Genomic DNA, 20,794 nt, shown 5'->3' on the forward strand with positions numbered 1-20,794 from the left:
TATTCTCATTTCACAGTTTGTACTGAGGGATCTCCAGGAGATACATGCCAAGGTCTGGCCCTTTCAAATGATGAACAGGATCTCAAACCTTCTTCCTAGTTACTGTCAGCCTGGGGACAAGCAATGATGGGCAAACCCAGGACCTGGATTTTATCTGCGGTGTCATAAATAAAACACTGTTTAGGTTACTGAGATACCACCGAGCAGGTAACTCTGGAGGTCTCCCACTGCGATATAAATACTAAGCCACATAGATACTACACTGAAAAATACTGGACTGAAAGCGCAGTCAGCTTGTGATTTCTTGCTGGTAAATAGGATGGACTACTAGAAAACATGATTAGCATGAGCAGGAATGAAGCCCACCAGGTCCAACTCTTACACAGCCACTGTAGATCAGATAGGTGGTGAAGGTCCTCTATGTCCTTTCCTAACAACACCCAGTGCTAACACTGCAGATGAAGGTGTTGCCCCCACAACGGGCAACAGTAAAAGCACTCTTCCAGGCCAAAGAGAAACGCGAGGTCTAAATTTCAGCCCTTTCACTTTGTAAGGTTTTAGTTCTACATGACTCAAGCTCTGGACTGATTTGTGCCTACCTGCAGGAGGAGTAAGACTTAAAACTGCCTTCAGTTCCTTCATGAGACTGACAGCAGGGCTGGGGACAGCACTCACAAAGCCTAGTGAGAAGCAAGGTAGCCGTTGACTCCTGAATGCAACACAGCCGTGACATGTCAGTGGCCCACCTGCTCCTTTGTCATCTGCCATCCGTGAATGACTTCCAGAGTTTTCCCAGGGCCAAGGTGCTTGTTATATGGGGCTCAACTGCACAAAGGTTTTAATACACGGTTCATAAAGTCAAGAGACTTGATCCTGTTTGATCTAGTTCCTCTTCTGAACCCTTTGAGGCAACTACCCTGGATGGTGTCTCATGCCGAAGCACAGAAATGGCCAAAACCACACAGTTCAGGCTTGCTTTCCAGAGTTCAATCTTCATTTCTGATTAAAAATAAAACCCTACATGCTGCAGAGGAAGCCAGCACACAGTCTTCTGGTAGCACAAATCACTCCAGCACAAGACAAACAAGATTATAAACCTCTCTCCAGGGTAAAATAAAATAAGCAACCAACTGCGTGTTTCAGATAATCTTTATCTTTCTCTGTAAGTAAGCAAATAGTTTACAGTGCAAGTTGATTTCCACAAAACAAGGATCAGACTCCAAACACCAAGAAACAAACAAAAACGTTTCCAGAGGAATTCACAAAGAAACAAAGCAGAAAAGAGAGGATGGAAGAGATCATGAGAACCAGCAGATCCACGGGAGGGAAGAGGCAAGCGCATGGGACACAGGATGCCCCATTCCAGTTGTGAGGTGCAAGTGCCATACAATCAGAGGCTGGCCCCACCAAATCACATTCTTATATACGAGAGATTCCAAGTAAAACAGAGACCTCACCTTGTTTACATCCGAACAGAGACGGGGTCAGGATGGGAGTAGTGCTAGATGACAAAGTGGGTTGGAGATGGGGGGCAGGTGAGGGAATAAACCTCTCTTTATTTCACATATTTCTTATCCTTCAGAAAACCATTTAGGCTTTATTTTAGCTTTCAACTGGCCTAGGACTCCAGCCCCATTTCAGTGCCCAAAGGAGGAAGCCATCTGACTACAAGCCAGAACTCTCTCTAGGACAGGATGGTCATGTCACTAATCACTCTAGCTTCAAAACTTCGGCAAGGGTTACAGGACATGTAATGTCTTACTTTAACATGTGAGACCAGTTTCCATGGAGCAATCTCACTGGTTCTAAACTGTGACAAACAACTCCTGGACAGTGATCCTCCTGAGAGCCTGAACACCAGAGCACCAAGGACTAGGTGGAGAGGAAAAGGTCTTCGTTCATGACAGGACCCCTCACATTTCATTGTCTAAAGCATCTGACTCAAACCCCAGGATGTCTCCACCTACCAATACACAACCCCATGCAGCTGAACCAAACCAGCAACAGCAGGTCTCCCACCAATTCTAATTCTGGCTTCCCAGACTTCACATACTTGGGACCCAATACATTCAAGATCCAATAACTTGGTCACTAGCAAAATGCCCTGAAGAATCAAACTTTGCCTCAGCACTCTCCACTCCTCAGTGACATGGAGATGCTTTTCCTCCTACAAGTTCCAAATTCCTCCTACAACTTCCCTGAGTGCCTCCCTCAATCCCCTGCCTTAGGCAGTAGTGTGCAAAAGACCCTTCCACTCCCTGCGTCACATCAGCCTCCCAGGCAAAGACGGAAGGATATGGTTCCTTTCAAACCCAGGTGACACTGTCCTTTCAGTCAACAGGAGAAAGACTAAGGGAATTTAACAGACACATCTCTTCTCTGTGCTCTCACTGAGCCAGTCCCTTCCTCCCTGTGTGCTCACATGGATTAAGGAGGGCTTTCCAAAGTGACACACACTCCACTGCAACAGCCCACCATGAAGAACAGGCTGCTGGGCCTGGAAGCCAAGGAAAAACTTCTCATGCCACACCAAATCACCGGCTACTACAACACTTCTTAAGCAGCTTTCCAGGAAAGGAGTAGAGAGATTCAAAACTGAGACACAAAGTTTTCCTTCAGCAACTTCTCCTTTCATTTGGATGGCAAAGACTTCCCTACCAATATGCAACTGAGACACCAGGGAGACACCTGCAGCCAGAAGGGATGCCCCAGAAACTTTATGGAGCCACATGAAAGTAACTGCAGTTTCCATGTCCCCTCTCCTGCAGGAATAGCAGCTTCTCCCTTGCACCCAATTTACCGCTACTCTTTTTTAATTAAATGCTGACTCTGACCAGGGCAAGGACAGGGCCAGATTGGTTTCCAAACCACATCCAGGAGCAAAAGAAGAACAGAAGAGCTAAGAACGGTCTGATTTCTAGTGCAACCACAACAATGGACAATCCCTTCGACATCTTTCACTCAAGGTTCATGGTGAAGAGTGAGGGAAGAGAAGTGAGCTGGGGGGAGGGATGTCCAAGCAGGTCCCAATTAAAGCTTTAAATGACAGGGAGGTAAATGAAGTGATTGTCCTTTTGGTCTCTCAGCTGGATGTGAAACGCAGGAATAGCTGTGATGAAGCCGCACACAGCAGTCCTTAGATCCAGTGTATTTCTCTTAGTAGAGGTAAGTGCTCCCTTAGACCCGTTGAATTTCAAACAGCTTCACATCTGTGTCATACCAGATAGGGGGATCCACGTTCCTGGGAGAGAAAGACAAGATCCACTTTACTCTCTGTGGCCAGGTACATGGAATTCAAACCTCAGAGACAAGATTACAGGAGCTGGCTACACAGAATGCCTTCAACTTTGCAAAAGAGAAAATCACTGGTTGAGAGACAATGGGCCTTAAAGGGATGACAATATCTGCAACATCCCACAAAGCCAGAGCTTTGCACGGAATCTCTGCACCATCCCCTCTAAGCAGCAGCAGGGAATAGAAAAGCTGCCAGTTCCCAAATAAGCAGCACTCCCAGAACAACTCCCTTCATGTCTCCTGCTCAAAGTCTCTTCTAAAGCAACAACATCTTTCTATCCTGTAAATACAAGACAATCCAGAGCTAGCCAAGTGCATGAAATTCTCTCTACAGGCCCCCCAAAGTTTGGAAAAGACCAAGTTAGACTGCACCCAGCTGGTTTACCTCAAATAAATAACTCCCCACATGTAAGTCCGGAACCACATGGCAGTGCCCGAGTTAGCCTGGTACTTGCGGATGAGGATGGGGTGAGGGACAGGTAGCAGCCCCACCAGTGTGCCGTGCTGCAAGAACTTGAGGATCTCAGATTCATCAGTGAGACCCCTGCAAAGAGACAGATCAGGAATATCCTTAGCATGTCACATAGACATCCCCAAAACAGCAGTACAAAGTTTCAGTCTAAACAAACACAGACACGGAGTCAGCAATTGGGGCTACCAAGAACACACACTCTCTCCACTGAAAAAAAAGAGAAGGGATCAGACAAACAAGAAGCTTAGCAAACAAAATAACATCTCCTCTGCTGAGACCATGATGCTTTTAATCATACTTTACAAGGTTTCCCCTACATGCTCTCTAAATTCATCAAACTCTGCCAACCTCACAGAGCTCTTTTACACACTGCACAGTCCTTTCTCTCCAAAAACGCACTTACTTGTCAATGCAGATCTTCTCCACCTGAGGGACCAGCACCTGTAAGAGCCGCATGATTGTCTGCAGGGGAAGCTTTGACTTCCAAGACATCACCTGTAAGGAGGAAAGCCCACAGGGAAATCAGTGCACTGCATTAGTAGTTTTCTACAGTGATCTCCATTATCTCTACAACAAAGGAGGTTTACAAAACCCACAAAGGTAGTGGATGAACTGAGTGCACAACAGCAATACAATAAATCCTGGAGCACTAGAATTATGAGCCACTCAATGAAACCTTTGGGACATTGGTTTAAAACAGGTAAAACAAACTACTTCTTTGCAGGTGGTAGTAACTTCTGGAGCTTTGATCACAAGTCGAAGACATTCCCCACAGGGAAATCCTGCTCTGGAAGAGTCTTTGCTTTGGAGTCAGGGGGGAAAGCAGGCACTTCTGCCACAACTCTTTTCCTCATTTATTTATTTCCTCTGTCCAGATTCCCTTACCCAGTCAGGAGTTGGGGTCCACTGTCCACTGGAGGATGCACTAGAGAGACGCCTTCGATCTCGTCGGGGATGTGATGCTTCCTATCAATAAACATTATTTTTAAAAAACAACACAACTAAACAAAAAGCAAATCACACAAGGGCAAGAAATAGAACTCATTTTCTGCTGACTTTCCCCCAGCTGGGAAAAAACATTTCAGTCTGTCCCCAGAACAGATCAAACCCACTAGATCTTTATTCACTGAAACTGCTTTGACCCAGTAAGTGGCAACATTTGATGGTATTAAGTTGTAGGACCCTGTGGCAAGGTCACAACTCCAGTCACCACCATTGACACTCTGCTGGAACAATCCACACTGGGAGAGTTAAAATGGGACTGACAAAAGCCTGTTCAGGCATGCCTTCTTTCTTCTAGCACAGACATTCAACAGCTAAAGGCCACAGCTTTTCAAAACTCTGTCTACTGAGTATCTCTGTGATTTTGGTGCCCATCCTGGAATACCTTAAACAGCATTTTTCCAAGGGTGGGCTGTGAGCAGCTCCTACCTAAGCAACACCTGCCTCTTAAGGTATACACTCATACCCCCAAACACAAACACCATCACTAGTCACTTTTTGGAAAGCTCTGGTCAAAAGTCCAGAATTCTCTCATTTTTTACACCACCACTCTGTTTTAAATTCTCTATACTGAAGACGTTACTGTCACCCTGGTTTCCAGGTCTGCCAAGGAAAGCTCAAAATATTCACAGTGGGAAGGAAGGAATCACTATCAATCTCTGCACAAGGTAAAAATGGAGAGGATTTTTCCTTTCGCAATGCACCCTAACCATTCATTACTCCAGCTTAGAGCTGACTTTTCTATGAAACAAATGAGAACAGCAATTCCTTCCAACAGCCATCCTGCACCTCCACACACGGCAACATACTTAATTGTGTGCTGAAGACATCCTGCTGACCATGGGCGTTCATCTGGTCCCAGGGAAGGCCAGGAAAGAACTGGTCCTGGGACATTCAGGAATTCTGTTCATTCCAATTTATTCAAAGCCTAAACAGTAATATTATTTTGCAATGTTTGCAGCTACAACCTTATCGTTCAGCCTGTTCAGCTTCAGTGCAGTATCCTCATCAAGCTTCTAAAAATAAAATTCATAAAAGCATAAAAACCCCTAATTTCCTTCAGATGACCCCACCTTCTTCCTCTTTCCTCCTCGCTCTCCCACAGCCCTTGTCCCCTCACAGCTGCCATCCAAGTGCTGGCAGCCAGCTGACACATTTAGGAGAGGTACAATGGAATTACACTGAAATATGAAGGCTGTTGAACATTTCATGAGACACTTTTGAAATGGTTATGACTGATAATGGGAGAACATTACAACAGACAAAGGAAGGAAATTAAATCATAAGGGCGGGTATCCTAAAATTTATCCAGTACCTCTTATTCATTTATCTTAACTCAGGAGGTTTGAATTAGGTTGGAGCACAGAAAGATGATGATGTTCAAACAGTGTGAAACACCACAATCCCTGGAGACAGGTGTGTGCTACCTGAAGTGCCATGCGATAGCAGTCATGATTCTCCCCACAGCATATCCCACACCCTCTGCTTTACTGCCCTTCACCTCCCGTCTGCTTTTTGGCCCCCACCCACAAACATTCTGACATGCAAATAGCACTCCTGGAGCCAGGTGGGGCAGCTAATGGGCAACCATCTGTCTGAGACCAAAAGCCCACATGTGCACCCCTCTCCGCACAAGCGGAGAGGGTCAGGACATAGGAGTAGAATATGGGAGTCTTCAGCCTGCTCCACTAAGTTGCGATGCCTTTGCAAACATTCCCCCTTTGAACCCCAATTCTGCAGTGCTGTCTCAGCCAAAAGCATGTTGAGAGCAAAACTGAAAGATTCTTGTAGCACCAACACAGTCCATAGCAGCCCATGATAAAATGCATCATCTCATCCCAACTTATCGCCTCCTGCCCAATTAGCTCCACACCTGGCAAGAGCTGATGTGTGAATTTGGCCATTTCAGAGAAAACTAAGACAGGAAAAGCTGGGAACATTATGCCTCTCACCACAGGGCAGCCATGCCCCTCTGTGAGAATGGATGCAGCATTCTCACTGCAATGAAATGGCTCAGTGGACAGTAAATGCTCAAGCAGAGCTTGAGGCAACACTGGGCATACGAATGTAGCCTTGCTGAAGGAGGACAGGGTGTGCAGGACAGCCCTCGTAACACACTTCCTACAAGACAGGCCAGGAAAGAACATGGACTGAGGAGTTAGAGAGCAAAAAAAGACCACTGCTCCACTGAATTTGGAGACGGCTGTTTTATAGCTCTTGATGGAGAAAATTAGCAAATGCCATAAGGCTGACGTTGCCACCAGAGCCTAGGAGGCCAGCGCAGCCTTGATTCATAGACTACAAAGCCCCTGTCTCACTCGCATGGCCAAGCAGCCACCACTCTGAAGCCAGCATCTCAGCTAATTCTTGCCAAGATGAATTGGCAAGTGCCAAAGGCCAAGGCTTGCCCTTATGGGAACACATTTTTCTCAACACCAGCCAGCCAGAAGATTTTCTCCATCACAGAAAGGAAGGAGAGGAAAAAGAAGCAGCAGTCAGAACCTGAGTTGAAAGCCTCTGGATAAAAATACATCCTTGTGCAATTACGCACTTGCTGCTCTATCAGTAGCTTTCAAGGTGGAGAAAGCTCACTCCTCTAGTGTCCTAGCTCTTGTGTCACTAGCACAAACATGAAACACCCAAGATGATGCAACAGTACCATGGTGTTTTCCAGCACAGCATGTGTGTGCATATTGCCTCTAATACGATGCCTTTCTTCAGAAGGCCAACCAGACCTCTCCTAAAGTCCCCAGTTTTAGTTCATTTCACACCAAACCCTAGACCGTCCCTACACACCAGAATGTCTGGCCTTACCCCACTCCAGGACTCCCCATCGCTCACAGCTGAAGGCGGGTTACCCTCTGGTGGAGGCTGTGAAGACTCCGTCTCCAGCGAACGCATGGTCCCATCCTCCGATACCTGTGACTTCTCTGTGAGCTTGTCAATTCCTGTGTTTAAAAGGGAAAAAGCTCAGAAACAGAAGTGAATTAAATACACTTAAAAGCAGGAGGTTCTTCTCTGCCCTACCATGCACACACCCTATGCATCTTCCAGCATCTGAAATGTTCTGCTTTCCTCAGGAGAAACAAGATCACTCCAAAAGGAGTTCGCTTGCCTCTAGGAAAATGCTCCCTGATACACGAGGAACACAGGTTCACATGGGTATAGTTAAACTGAGTCAAGAGGTCAAGATTAGGACAAATGGCCACGTGGATATTAAGTCTGAGAGGAGAGCAACTAAAGGCAGTTTACTTTGACTTGTTTGTGATCAGCTTAGGCAAACCGATCTGAAACTGAGAGGCAGTAAGTTATTCACAGATGTAAACTCTTAATCTCTCCCACGCCCAGTGAAAGGGTGAGTCCACACTCCGTATCTCACGGAGAAAAAAAACCCTCTCTCATATTAAAACTAAAGCTGACCTGGAGTAGCCACCAAACTTGTCTTCAGCGTCCCTGGTTCAGCAGGGGCAGCAGGACGCGATCCTTCCATGGAGACCCCATCCTGGGAGTTGGTGCGAGAAATAGGCTCAGGAGTTTTCTTCTTGCGCTGCAGACCTTTCTGGATGGACTGCGAGTCCGTGGGTAAGTTGGCCAGCTGGTGAAATACATTCCGCTTGCGGATAACAGCATAGACCAAATTTGAGTTCCCTGGGAATCACAGCAACAAAACAAGCAGAGAAGGAAGACTTAAAGAGCTCTGCCAAAATAGCTCAGCTCACTGGGTCAATGAAGCATGATTGTGGAGACCCCGCAAGCTCAGAGCGCCACGCTTCCACCCACAAAAGCAATGGCACCAAGAAGAAAGGGCAGAGCTCAATATCCTCTTATCCATTACAAAGCAGTACAGGAAATTCAGTGAAATCCTTCCTACGCTGACAAGAAATGGCTTAGAAACTGACATTCAAACAACTGAGAAAAAGGACAGTTTAAACCACATATTAGCACCTATTTTGGAGGAAAAGGTTGTTAGGCGAGATTCAACATTTCTCCACCTTCAAAAGAGCTCAGGAAACAAATCAGGTGCATTCTGTTTGAGGAGAAACAGCCTTGAAACAGGAAAGCCAAAACGCCAGAATTCTTACTGTCTGCAAAATGGCAGAGAACAGAATAAAACCATCCCCGAAAATAAAACACAAATCACAGCCACAAAGGCTGTTGTAGGACCTGGCAACCACCACTTGCTAGATTTCCATTAGGGAAGCAGAACGTCCCCTCTTGATTCGCAGTTTAAAGCAAAACATAAGATTTTGAGCAGTGAGAAATAAGCGCTCCTAGCAGGTTAAGGGACCTCACTCTATTATTTCTTTGAGATAAAAGACTCATGCTTTTAAGAGGGAAAGGATAAGACATTGCCTGGAAAGGCAGCAAGTGCTAGAACTTTGTTTGGATCGGGGCTGTTTGGTCTTCAGCTCCAGAGACCTGCCAGAGCAGAACTGAGAGGCACTTTTAAGTGTTTAAGGAGATGGAAGTTGTTCTGTGCCACATCCAGCCAGTCACAAATTCAGCGTTACGTACTCACTTTCCCTTCTCCTTCCCCTCTACCTACTTCATCTTCTGGTCTGCAGGAGGCTTATGTTATGCTGGTAATTACCTGCCATCTCATTTTTCTCTAACCCAGCCTGTCTGGGTCAGGACTCAACACTGACTGCCTACTAACCCAACTTCTCAATCCTAGGCAAGTCTCCATGCAACTGGTTTCTACGCTTCTACCCTTCTCTCATCTCATTGGACTTTCGCTGAACTTCCACCTCATGTTCTCTTGGATTAAACTAGCGCGAACCCACTAAATACAGCAGTCTCTTACCATCAAACTGGTACTGAATTATGTTGTTGAAAACTTCCAGCAAGAAGAAAACAAGATGGTGGTTCTGGACAGCGGAGAACAGGAACCAAGTGGTGGAAAAAGCCTCCAGGAGATGCAGTAACTTGTTAGCAGCCACCATGGAGAGAGACTTCAGGTACGGAGACACTGTAGAAAGCAAACAAATGAAAAGTGGAGAAAGAACCAAGGTGTATTTATTCACATAAATATACCATTAAAAATACTCTTACCACCCTGCACTTCTGGGAAAGCTTCACAGAACAGCTGAGCCCAACAGGGTTCCACAGAAACACTTCCAAAAATGAAACATTAAACAGAGAGATTGCCTAGTAAAAGCAGGCATTTCTGCTTTTAGAGAGTCTTTTGTAGTTTTACATTAGTGATATATCTCTGGCGTATGTCCTCAAAAGCTTACACAACTGGAGCCACCTGGACACTCACTAAGTTTAAGGGAAGCTACTGCCTTTGCAGAGACGTGGCACTCCCTGCTGGAGAGGGACAGCACTGCCACCACCCTCACCAGGCCTCCTGGCAAATGCCCTTCTGCCACCCCAGAGAGGCTCCAGACTCTGCTGTCCCACCTAAGCCCAAGCAATAACCCTGCAGGCAGGTCTGAGCCGCAGCTGGCACCTCCAGCACAGACTAGAAAGGCTCAGTTTCCAGCAGCAGTCGCTGACACAGGTCAATGTTAAGGGGCACAGGTAAAGGGGAGCAAGAGCTGTCCCCTCCATGGGTTGTGGTTTCACACCACACACAGTGCTTACCATTCACAACAATGGTGAGCAGGCAGTCGAAGAGAGGCTGCAGCCGCTGATGCCCGCTGGTTATGATCTTGTGAAAGACCTATGGTAAGGAAGGAGGTTCTTGAGCAAGGTAGTACCTTACTGAAAGCACCCTCTCAACCAAAACCAGTGCCACCCCCACACTAATCGCTTCCTGACACCATTCCTTCCAAGGCAGGGCCCTGCACACTCCACAATTACACAGGTGGGGAAGGCTGCTCTCACTGCAGACTCGCGCTCCAGGAGTACAAGCTTTCATTTACAAGGCATTCTTTGGGGATGTGATTAGGGCTCTACAACACTGCAAACAGAAACTGACTGAGCTGTTCCAAAATGCACAGGCAGCCTGAGACAATAATAAACTACGAGGAAGTAAGAAACATCTTCACCTCCAACGGATTTTGACTCTGAACCCTAATGATAGCTGCTTGACATGCCACAGAACTAGTAATTTCACATTTGATTTTAGCGCAACTTCTAACTCAAATCTTTGTCCTATTTTTCTTAACAATACCCTCAGACATGGGAAGATTCAACTGCCTCGCAACCAGTTCAGTCACTCCCAGTCTTGGCCTTCCCACCTCTAGCTAGCACGTCAGTAGAGAAGACCTACAGCATAGCGAAAATACAGACATGATCTAAGATTAATGGAATGTAATAGCAAAACATATAGCGTCAAGAACAGTTCTGGTGGGCGCATTTCTTCCTAGTCATTCTAATGGGAATTTTTGGAGGTTTATCAGAAGCTGCCGAGAGATTCTTCTCTGGCAAACAAGCGCTAACATGACAGAAGGGTGCCACCTAAGGCTGGTACTGGAAAACACACAGCTCTCTGTGCGCAGTATTGTGGCCCTTGGCACTACAGACGGAAAGATGAATGAAATCTTGCAGCAACCCAAAACTGTAGGGTTGAGCTTTGTATCACTGATGTTCCCGTTCTGACAAATGTGCTCCGCACAACTCAGGTTATTTGGGACAGAGCCAGCAATGCAGTCGGATCTCCTGCCTTCCCCACCTGCAATCAAGTCTGGTAGAGACCACACACCCATCCCACTTGTGCCAGTAGACACCAGTCCAGTGCCATCCGGGATCCTGTTCTTTGGGGTCATCTCACGCAGACAGAATTGCGTCTCCTGCATATGCACCCTGCCAGACACATCACCTCAGCTTAACAGCACGCAAAGATCCCACCAGTGCTTGGATGCATCCCACACACTTTCTAGCTACTCGGTGGGCTGACAATCTAGGAAGGACGAGTATATTGAAGGAGGAAGGAGGGCAACTACTTGTGGAGGTATGAAACAGGAGGGGCAGAAAAGAATTGCTGGATCTATACTCACTATGATGAGCAGATCTGCATGTGTCCCTGTGAAGACAGGGATGTCCATAGGCACTCGTACAGAATACGGCTTGTTCAGTCGAACCCCAAAGTTACGCTCCCCACTGAGAAGCAGGAGGATAAAAACCCCAATGTGCATCAAGCCCACTCGCGCTGCAGGGACAAAAACCAAAAACCCACACATCAGTGAAGCCAGTGGAATCCTAAAGATGGAAGGGCAGTGAGGAGAGCAGAGAAACACTATGGAACTGAAAGAAAAATTGCACAAATCGGACCATCCTGACAAGGAACATCCCACAGAGAGCTCCTTCCATTGCCAGTATCAGTGTCCTGCCCAAGCATATGGGGCAGTTCAATGTTAAGTCTCGGATAGATCATGCTTTTCTTTATATTTTTGATGTAAACCCATCACCATAGTAGGAAAGATCTGACTACTTTTTTCCACTACCCAGTGATGAAGTCATGCCTGATTTACACCCAAGGCAAGAGCAGACTGCTCATTTCTCCCCCTTCATGGGATCAGGGACACAGTTTTTGACATAAGGACTCAAAATGAGTTAACACATGAGATCTCCCTTTCCTGTGTTATAGTACAGACCATGTCCTGCTTCTAGTCTATTACAAACATTAACACCCAGCTAACTGAACACCCAGCTAACTGAACCATTCTACTCCATGCCTGCAGAAGGCTAGGAACATGCACTCCAGATGCTATTGCATCTCAGCAGTAGGCAGGAAGAACCTTTAAAACATTCTAGCTCAACCGTCAAGCACAGATCATCCCAAATATTGAAAATAACCAACTTACACTGGTCTGCTCTGGCATCATTGAGAAAATACAAGATTGGGACAAGGATGTCCAGAACATCGCTGCTCTTCAGCACAAAGAAGAGGAATTTCTGGAAGAAAGGGGAGGATTTCAGACAACCACAAGCATATTTGGTTTCCTGCACCATCTGCAAGACTCAGGCCAGGTAGCCTCAAGCTAATTAGTTTCTCAAGAACGTCAGAAACACTGGTGTATGCACCAGCTCTTCAACTCCAGTACTACCTGTAGAGTTATTGTAACATCTGCTCCTGCATTTATCTCAAGCACTGACCTTCAGGAGCTGCAGCCTCTCTCACAAGCTCTCGTTGGAGCCAGACCCCCGGAACCCACCCAGCAGGGAGTGGTTCTGCTGACCAGAGAACCACAGAATCACTGCAAACTACTGGCCCACAGCTCTTTACCAGGCCTCAGTCCAGCCAGAGCCACACCAGGCTCTGGGCAACAGGCAAAGTGTGGCAAAGCTCAACAAGAAGTAGAACCAAGAAGATTCTGTGATTCTGTGATCCCCACCTTGTTGAAGTCACAGAGTTTCCAGAAGAGGACAAGGAGTTCCTGATGGAATTGGATCTTCTTGGCAGAGTTTGGCAGGTAGGTCTGGACCAGCGGGTTTGATAATAAGCGGGCCACTCCTTTCAGGATGAACTGGAAATCCTGCCAACAGACCAGGAAAGAGACTGTGGTGGGCCCAGGGCTAATGCAATCAACATGAAAGCAGACAGGAAATAATTCAGGATAGGAGCACGTTACCTCCTCTCGGTGTATTCTTGAGAGGTAATTCACGAACAGATTGTCTGGTCCGGGAGGCTGCATTCAAAGACAAGGAGTGACATTCTTACTGGCAACAAGGTTTATTCAGGAAGTCAAAGCATAACCGCTGGCTCTGGGGACTAACGCCTCTCATTTCAGATTTCCTCTCTCAATGATCCACTTTTAAATGCAAGGAGACAGAGCACCTCAGTGAACAGTAAAGTCAGGGGCTTTCCACTTACGCGGTCCTGATTAAAGTCAGTGACCAAAACCTAGCGGTTTGGTCATCTACAGCTGTCTAGTGACCTACAGAAAGAAGCAGGACTGGGCTAGAGATAGCAGACTGCACGGAGAAGAGTGGTGCTGGGCCCTAGAGGTCAACACTCAATGCAAGCTGGTGTAAGAGGACCACAGGGAGTTCAGGAGAGCAGCAAATACAGATCCCAGTGTCACTCACATCCACATCATCCATGGCTGTGCCAGTGGTTGTGCCATCCACGGTGGGACTTGAACTGGTGGAGCTGTCGTAGTCCAAAGTGACAATCAGCACCTGGGCTGCCTCCTCCACCAGGGGCTCACGGTAGTCAGAGAAAAGCAAGTGATTGTAAGGAATCCCATAACCCACTGGGTCGTAGGCACAGACGATGTTCAGGAGTGAGGTGAAGAGCGGGAGAGCATGTCTGGGGAGGAGAAAACATTCTCAGAAGGCAGAAGCAGGAAGCCAAAGGTGCTGCCTTGGAGAGGGACAGTGATCTCTTTCCCCAAGACTAAAGGGTCACGACAAAACACTAACATCTTCTCTGACCTACAACAGCAGCCCATGACTAAGCAGCCCAGAGACAAGAGCTGACACTCCAGCTCCCAGTTGGTCTCCTAGACTACATCTGAGAGGGAAAGGGAGGTGAATAAGGCCGTGTGGCCTCCCAGAGGAACCCTGTGCAGCAATGTGAAAAAGGGGACAGGACCTCAAAGCTCTCTAGACTCTGGAAAGACAAAACTGTCTGCCTTCAGGGAGCCAGGACCGTGCTCCCCCGGAAAAGCAACTGTCACCTTAACAGCTGAAAGTCCCAGAGGAGACAATGTCACTAGAGGGCAGCATTCACCTGCCACCAACACCACAAACCACCCACTGCAGTGCCACACCACCATCCCCACCAGGGAACAGGATCTGCCATTTCCCGAAGGACATGGATCAGTCCTGCATCAAACTCCAGTGAGCACCACGCTCAGTCTCTGCTTTTGCTGCTGAGGAACAATTCTCACTAAGCACAGATGCTAATGGGGCGTACGTAAAACAGGGACAAAGAAAAAGGACACCAGCCCCTGGATGTTGGAGGTAGCAAGTCCTATGGTCTCCCATTACCAACACATTCCATGGAAAAGATTTGAAAGTATTTCTCCCCCTGGCACCCAGTCCCCCACCCTTCACCCTCACCTGTTCTCCGTAGAGCAGAAGAACTGCACCCAGGGGTTGGTGTTGCTGCTGTCCGAGGAGGGAGGCAGATACATGGCCTCAGAGAAACAGGTCAGCAGCAGCTTAAGCAGCTCTGTCCTGAAAAAAAGGAAGAAGCAGCCAAGGCCTGGAGCCATTCAGGAGCAGGGACTGGGCACAGAAGGCACAATCATTTACCACAGCAACACATAAGGAAGGCTCAAGTCCCATCTAGAAAGTCCACCCTACAGAGACCTAAGCCAATTTCATTTCATTTCATAAGCAATACTGCTGTCAGGGGCACAAAGCTCAGAAGAATTGCTGCCTTATGAAAAGAAGTACAGTACAGAGCTTCTGCATTTTCAAAGCAGCAATGTTTTGCCAGTTCCTGCTGCAGACACTCTGACTCCAGTATCATACTACAGTCCATTGGGAATCACTGACACCCGAGGAGGCAAGGAGAGCCCATTTTCCCCAGATCCCCCTTTCCTGACCCCAGTTTCTTTCCATTCCGCCTTTGCAGACCCTCTTACCTATTCAAGTCATGGATGTAGTTAGGCTGCGGAGAATGAGCAAAGCCCACTCCTGCCTCCCAGATGTACTCACAGCTGTCGATGGAGTGGATATCTTCTGCTGTGTCCTGTGGGGAGAAATAAGAAGTTGGACCACAGAAGGCAAGAGCGAGTTGACAGTGCTAGTGGTACCCAAGGCCGTTCAGTCACTCTCTTTAAAAATAGCAAAGAAACCACCAGAGAAGCATCCAAACACTTGGACTATACAGACCAGCCCCACCCAGGGAGCACCCCTGACAGAAGGTCTCTCATCTTCAACAGGTACTGAGCACCGTGCAGAATGAGGGCCCTCCTCGAGAGTGCTAAGGAGCAATGCTATCCACCTCCACTGGGAAGGGTCAACCAATGCCAAAATACACAGAGAATGTTCCCATTACTGAATCCATCACCATCTCCTCTCCTTTCCTCCACATCTCATGAAACACAGCCCAGGTCAGGGCTTTTGCTTTGCAGATCAAGAGCACCACACAAGGGTTCAGTCCTGCTCGACACATCAACCCTGTCTCAGAACTCATCATGTTGAGTTTACCCACATAATGGAGACTCGCAATGGTTGCACTCAAAAGGCAGGGGCAGCAAATTAACTCTAGTTTATAATAAAAGCAGATATGGATGCGACTTGCTTTTCAGAGGGTAAAGCAAGAAGGTGACTGCAAATATGTTATTTCTTCTAGTGAGAACCCTCCCAGTCCCTTGACAGCTGCTGGCACGACTCCCAAACTCTTGCTTCGCAACCTTAGGAGATGAACTGCAGCAATTTGCCCTTCTTTGTCACAGTTGGTCAGGTCAGGGTTGAAGCAGCTTTGCAGAGACAAGCAGTCATTGAAAACCCCCTGCCAACCCTCCAGGAATGACCAGGAGCACGGGCCCAGATGAATATGTTTGCCTCAAGTGCACTTGGCACACTTTGGCTGTCTCTTTTCTGGGGTTTAATTAAGCAACTTCTACCGCCTGCCTTTTTTTCTCTCTGTACTTGGGGAAAGCAGATCAGAGGACTGTTTCTAATTGCACTGGGTTCCCACTGCATAACCTCCTTCCCTTCCTCCCTCCCACAAAGGCACTGATCTCAGGACAGCAGGGTTTGAGGGCAACCAAGATGCACTTACCACCCCAACCACAACTCCCACAAAACCCGCATGTTGACAGCAGCTACTGCTGACACGGAAGCAACTGCAGCTTCCTCCACAGTCTGGGCTTTTCCTGCCTTGCTACTCACTTCCTACAGATAGGCCAGAGCTCACCTGTTGCCAGGTTTCTCACCAAGCTCCTCAGAACAACTCTTGCTGAAACTGGAGTGCCCAAGACCTCCCTCCACAAACAAATCTTGAACATCTCCTGCCAGGCACAGTCTTCATGGGAAGAAATACAATTACATCCACAGACCTGCTTCTACCATGTGTGACTAAGCAGGAACACTTAGGACGAGACAGCACGTTATTAGCCATCATTATAGCAGTTGCCCAGGCCTAAAAAAGCAGGTGCTGATGTCTTCAAAGAGCTCAGCATTTGCAAGTAAGTGATAAAATACAGACTTGCAGGCACTGTGCATGACAGAGGGATCCCCAATTTCTCATCATAATTTGAGGGATGACTTCAATAGGAGGGCAAACAGCAAAAGAGTATGGGTCACTCCCAGGTCCCCTTTGCCCATTCCCTCCCAGCTCTTGCTCTTCCTCTTTACTCAGTTTAGCTTCAGCAACCATCCACCACCATCTGTATCTCTGGGGCCATGTATCATTCTACCATGAGCATGAGGTGTTTGTACCCACCTCTGCTTTTAAATTGCAAGACCCAAGAGTGCAGGTCAGACCAGATCCAGAGAAGGAAGACAGGTAGGCGAAGACTGCAGAAGCTGCAGGCAGCAGATAGACAGCTAACAGCAAGGAACATAAAGCATTTACAATCCCATCATCTAATTCAACTTGTCCAGAGCCCTGGAAAGCCAGGCTGGCTGCTGCCAAGGGAGAAATCATAGCAGGGGGCCTCCCAGGAAAAAATGTTGTCACCCCAACTTGTGCAATCCATCCCAAGTGACAGCACAAGACAAGTCCATTTCTTTCAGCCACACTCCCACTTACTCTTAGCACATACTCATGTAGCTCTGATCCAGCCTCACTCCTTCATCCCCAGGCAACAGACTTCAAGCTCTTTGAAGACCTGGTTCAAGCTCAGTGACTCAGTATTTTCCTGTTTGCAGGAAGCTGATGGGGTTTTCCAGGGTACCCCCCACCATACAGCTAATCTACCTCTAACACAGATAATCTCATGACTCAACTTACCACCGTGCTCCTCCGGTGGCTCTGCACAGTGAAATCGGGACAGAAGAGCAGATCTGCGACAGCAAGGAGCAACGATTCAGCCAGTGGCCGGGCATTTTCATCGTCTTCATCTCCCTAAAAGTGAGAAACGTCGGAGAATGTTGTCAGCCTGGAGTTAGCAAAGAGCACACAGTAACACTAGTATCGCACAGCAAGAGAAGATACACTCCCCAAGAACATGCAGGGAGGCAAGAAGTTAGAAAGGAACAAGAGGGAGAAACACACAAAACCCAGCCAGTAGAAGAAAGAAATTTCCCCCTGGAAGGTGATGACTAAACAGGAGCAAACTCTTTAATGACACCAAACTTAACAGACAAAGGCCTAGAGATGTTGGGGAAACAGAAGAGTAAGCACTGGACCTTGCCACATGGAAATGCTTGACTTACTGAAGACAAAAGGAAAGGGAACCATTTACAGAGAAGAGGGTTTTACAATCATGAAGGACAGTGATTCGGATGGTGCAGAGACAGCAACAGGAAGAAGCCAGCCAGCAGCAATAAGGTGTAAAATCTCTCAAAGTCCTGCATGGGCTGCCCAGAACTGGTGACAGAACTGGGTAAGGCTGCGTGCATCACGCAATGGGCCGCCTCAGCCTTCCACAGCAGAGCAAGCATGACAGCAGAGGGGATTTTGGCGTCTCCAGCATTCAAAGCAATCACTCGAATCACGCATGGCTACTCCTCTGCAGCCGTTGCCACGGGAAACCTTGCCAGATCCTGACTGTCAAAGAGAATCCTGGATGGGAGGCCTTCCCCACCACACATTGGTGCTGGAGGGAAAGGCATGGAGCAGGAATGGCAGGAGCTTATCTGTTTCAGCCAGGCCTCTGTCAGTCTGTGCACAACACATGGCTCTTAAATCACAGCAGGCAGCTAACGGAGATAATAGTCTGTACGGCTCTGACGTCTGTCTCAGCGACAGCAGGAAGATTAGCGTCAAACAGATCCCGGATGCAAGGAGAGGTCCAGAGAGGATGGATGGAGCTAGCACAGCAAAGATGCTTTTACTTGGGCTCACAGTCAGAGATGACAGGACAAGCATTAGTGTCCAAGGGGATTTCTTTTCCAAGAATGACCTTTGCTAATATCACCTCAGCTATGAGAAAAAAGTCCCGGCAGGCTCTGGGTACCACCACATCCAAAATGAGTGACACATAACAAAACAGATCCATACACAACACAGACTCCCTTACAGGAGGGAGGCACCCATGCTCCAGGAGCTCTGCCATCCATCACCGCATCATGAAGCAGGCGAAGGATAATCACAGAGATATTTACTAATGGTCCAGGCAAACCATCATCTTCCCCTTCAGTTCCCAGAGAGACATCAGCCTTCAGACAGCAAATCTGTTGCCTCTAGATTAGACACGACCCCAGCCTCCCTAATGTCTCAGGGCTTTATTTGTTATCCCCTGCCAGACAGCTCAGCCAGCCTTACAGACGCTTCTGCATATGGTTAAATAGCGGATACTATTAGTGAACTAATAGTGAACCACAACAGGTCACAGAATCACAGAATATTTTTGGTTGGACGGGACCTTTGAGATCATCGAGTCCAACCAACAAAAAAAAAACAAAACACCACACCCAAAAAATCCCAGAACACCAACACCAAAACCAAACCAAACCAAACGCCCACAACCACACCCCACCCCACCCACAAACAGACACAAACCAACAATCTCGGCCACTAGAACATGCCCTGAAGTGCCATGTCTACACGTTTCTTAAACACCTCCAGGGATGGTGACTCCACCACCTCCCTGGGCAGGCTGTTCCAGTGCCTGACCACTCTCTCAGTAAAGTAATTCTTTCTAATACTTAATCTAAACCTCCCCTGCAGCAACTTCAGACCATTTCCTCTGGTCCTGCCATTATTCACTTGGGAGAAGAGGCCAACACCCACTTCTCTACAACCTCCTTTCAGGTAGAGGGCAATGAGGTCCCCCCTCAGCCTCCTCTTCTCCAAACTAAACATGCCCAGTTCCCTCAGCCTCTCCTCATAGGACTTGTTCTCTAGACCCCTCACCAGCTTGGTGGCTCTCCTCTGGACACGCTCCAGCAACAAAATGTCCTTCCTGTAGTGAGGGGCCCAGAACTGAACACAGTACTCGAGGTGAGGCCTCACCAGCGCCGAGTACAGAGGCACGATCACTTCCCTACTCCTGCTGGCCACGCTGTTCCTGATACAGGCCAGGATGCCATTGGCTTTCTTGGCCACCTGGGCACACTGCTGGCTCATGTTAAGCCGGCTGTCCACCAATACCCCCAGGTCCTTTTCTGCAGGGCAGCATTCCAGCCACTCTTCCCCAAGCCTGTAGCGTTGCCTGGGGTTGTTGTGACCGAAATACAGGACCCGGCACTTGGCCTTATTAAACCTCATCTCATTGGCCTTGGCCCATTGATCCAACCTGTCCAGGTCCCTCTGTAGAGCCTGCCGACCCTCAAGCAGATCAACACTCCCACCTAGTTTGGTGTCATCTGCAAACTTACTGAGGGTGCGCTCAATCCCCTTATCCAGATCATCAATAAAGACCGGCCCCAAAACTGAGTCCTGAGGTCCACCAACATTCAGGAGGCACAATGCAGCAGGAGGGCTCCTGAACCCAGGACACATCCACTGGGCTGGATCGCCTTGAGGTTGACCCCACCACTCTAAGGGTGAGAAACTCTCTCTTCCAGGTGCTGAACAAGGTGGAAAAACAGTAGTAACAGCAGCCTGGCTAGATCAGAGCACCAGGTACCCTACGCTCTTTCCCAAAACAAGTTCCCCCGTTGTTTAGCCTCTCCAGCACTCCCTGACCCCTACAGGGATGAAAGGACAGACAACCACCACCCTCCCAATCACACAGATCACATAACCGAGCAGGACTAGCAAAGATTTCCCTTTCCAACACCCAGAATTTCCCCTTGAAGTGGCCTCAGGCAAAACATATTAGAGATGACAGGCAGAGACAGCACAATGTGCAAGGTTTGTACTATACTAACCACTGCAGATCCTTTATCACCTTCCCCAAAAATACTGGAGTGCACTTAACGTTCAGGGGAAACCACATTCTTCAGCACAGCAATGCTGACCTGCAGATTCAGAAACTCATAGCAGAGCGCTCCCTATGCACAGAGCAGGCAGCTGCTGAGGGAGCAAGCAGGCAAATTCCCGGCTGACTCAACTGTGTTTTCAACACT

The 20,794-nt window shown here is 47.8% G+C and overlaps 1 protein-coding gene across 1 annotated transcript in view; it reads right to left on the bottom strand.

Moving 5' to 3' along the window:
- Positions 1-1,132: 1,132 nt before the first annotated feature.
- HID1 (HID1 domain containing) overlaps positions 1,133-20,794 on the bottom strand; it is a 31,125-nt gene continuing 11,463 nt past the window's right edge. Inside the window, exons 4-19 of the mRNA XM_074160189.1 lie at positions 17,571-17,684; positions 15,253-15,359; positions 14,723-14,839; positions 13,745-13,967; positions 13,288-13,344; positions 13,051-13,191; positions 12,520-12,610; positions 11,713-11,864; positions 10,355-10,433; positions 9,573-9,737; positions 8,189-8,416; positions 7,610-7,716; positions 4,652-4,732; positions 4,170-4,261; positions 3,680-3,838; positions 1,133-3,241 (exon numbers count right to left, since the gene is read on the bottom strand). Coding sequence (XP_074016290.1) covers positions 3,178-3,241; positions 3,680-3,838; positions 4,170-4,261; positions 4,652-4,732; positions 7,610-7,716; positions 8,189-8,416; positions 9,573-9,737; positions 10,355-10,433; positions 11,713-11,864; positions 12,520-12,610; positions 13,051-13,191; positions 13,288-13,344; positions 13,745-13,967; positions 14,723-14,839; positions 15,253-15,359; positions 17,571-17,684 — 1,977 coding nt within the window. The 3' untranslated portion in view covers positions 1,133-3,177. The remainder of the gene's footprint in view (positions 3,242-3,679; positions 3,839-4,169; positions 4,262-4,651; positions 4,733-7,609; positions 7,717-8,188; positions 8,417-9,572; positions 9,738-10,354; positions 10,434-11,712; positions 11,865-12,519; positions 12,611-13,050; positions 13,192-13,287; positions 13,345-13,744; positions 13,968-14,722; positions 14,840-15,252; positions 15,360-17,570; positions 17,685-20,794) is intronic.

Source organism: Numenius arquata, chromosome 17, assembly GCF_964106895.1.
Source record: "Numenius arquata chromosome 17, bNumArq3.hap1.1, whole genome shotgun sequence".
NCBI lineage: Eukaryota > Metazoa > Chordata > Aves > Charadriiformes > Scolopacidae > Numenius > Numenius arquata.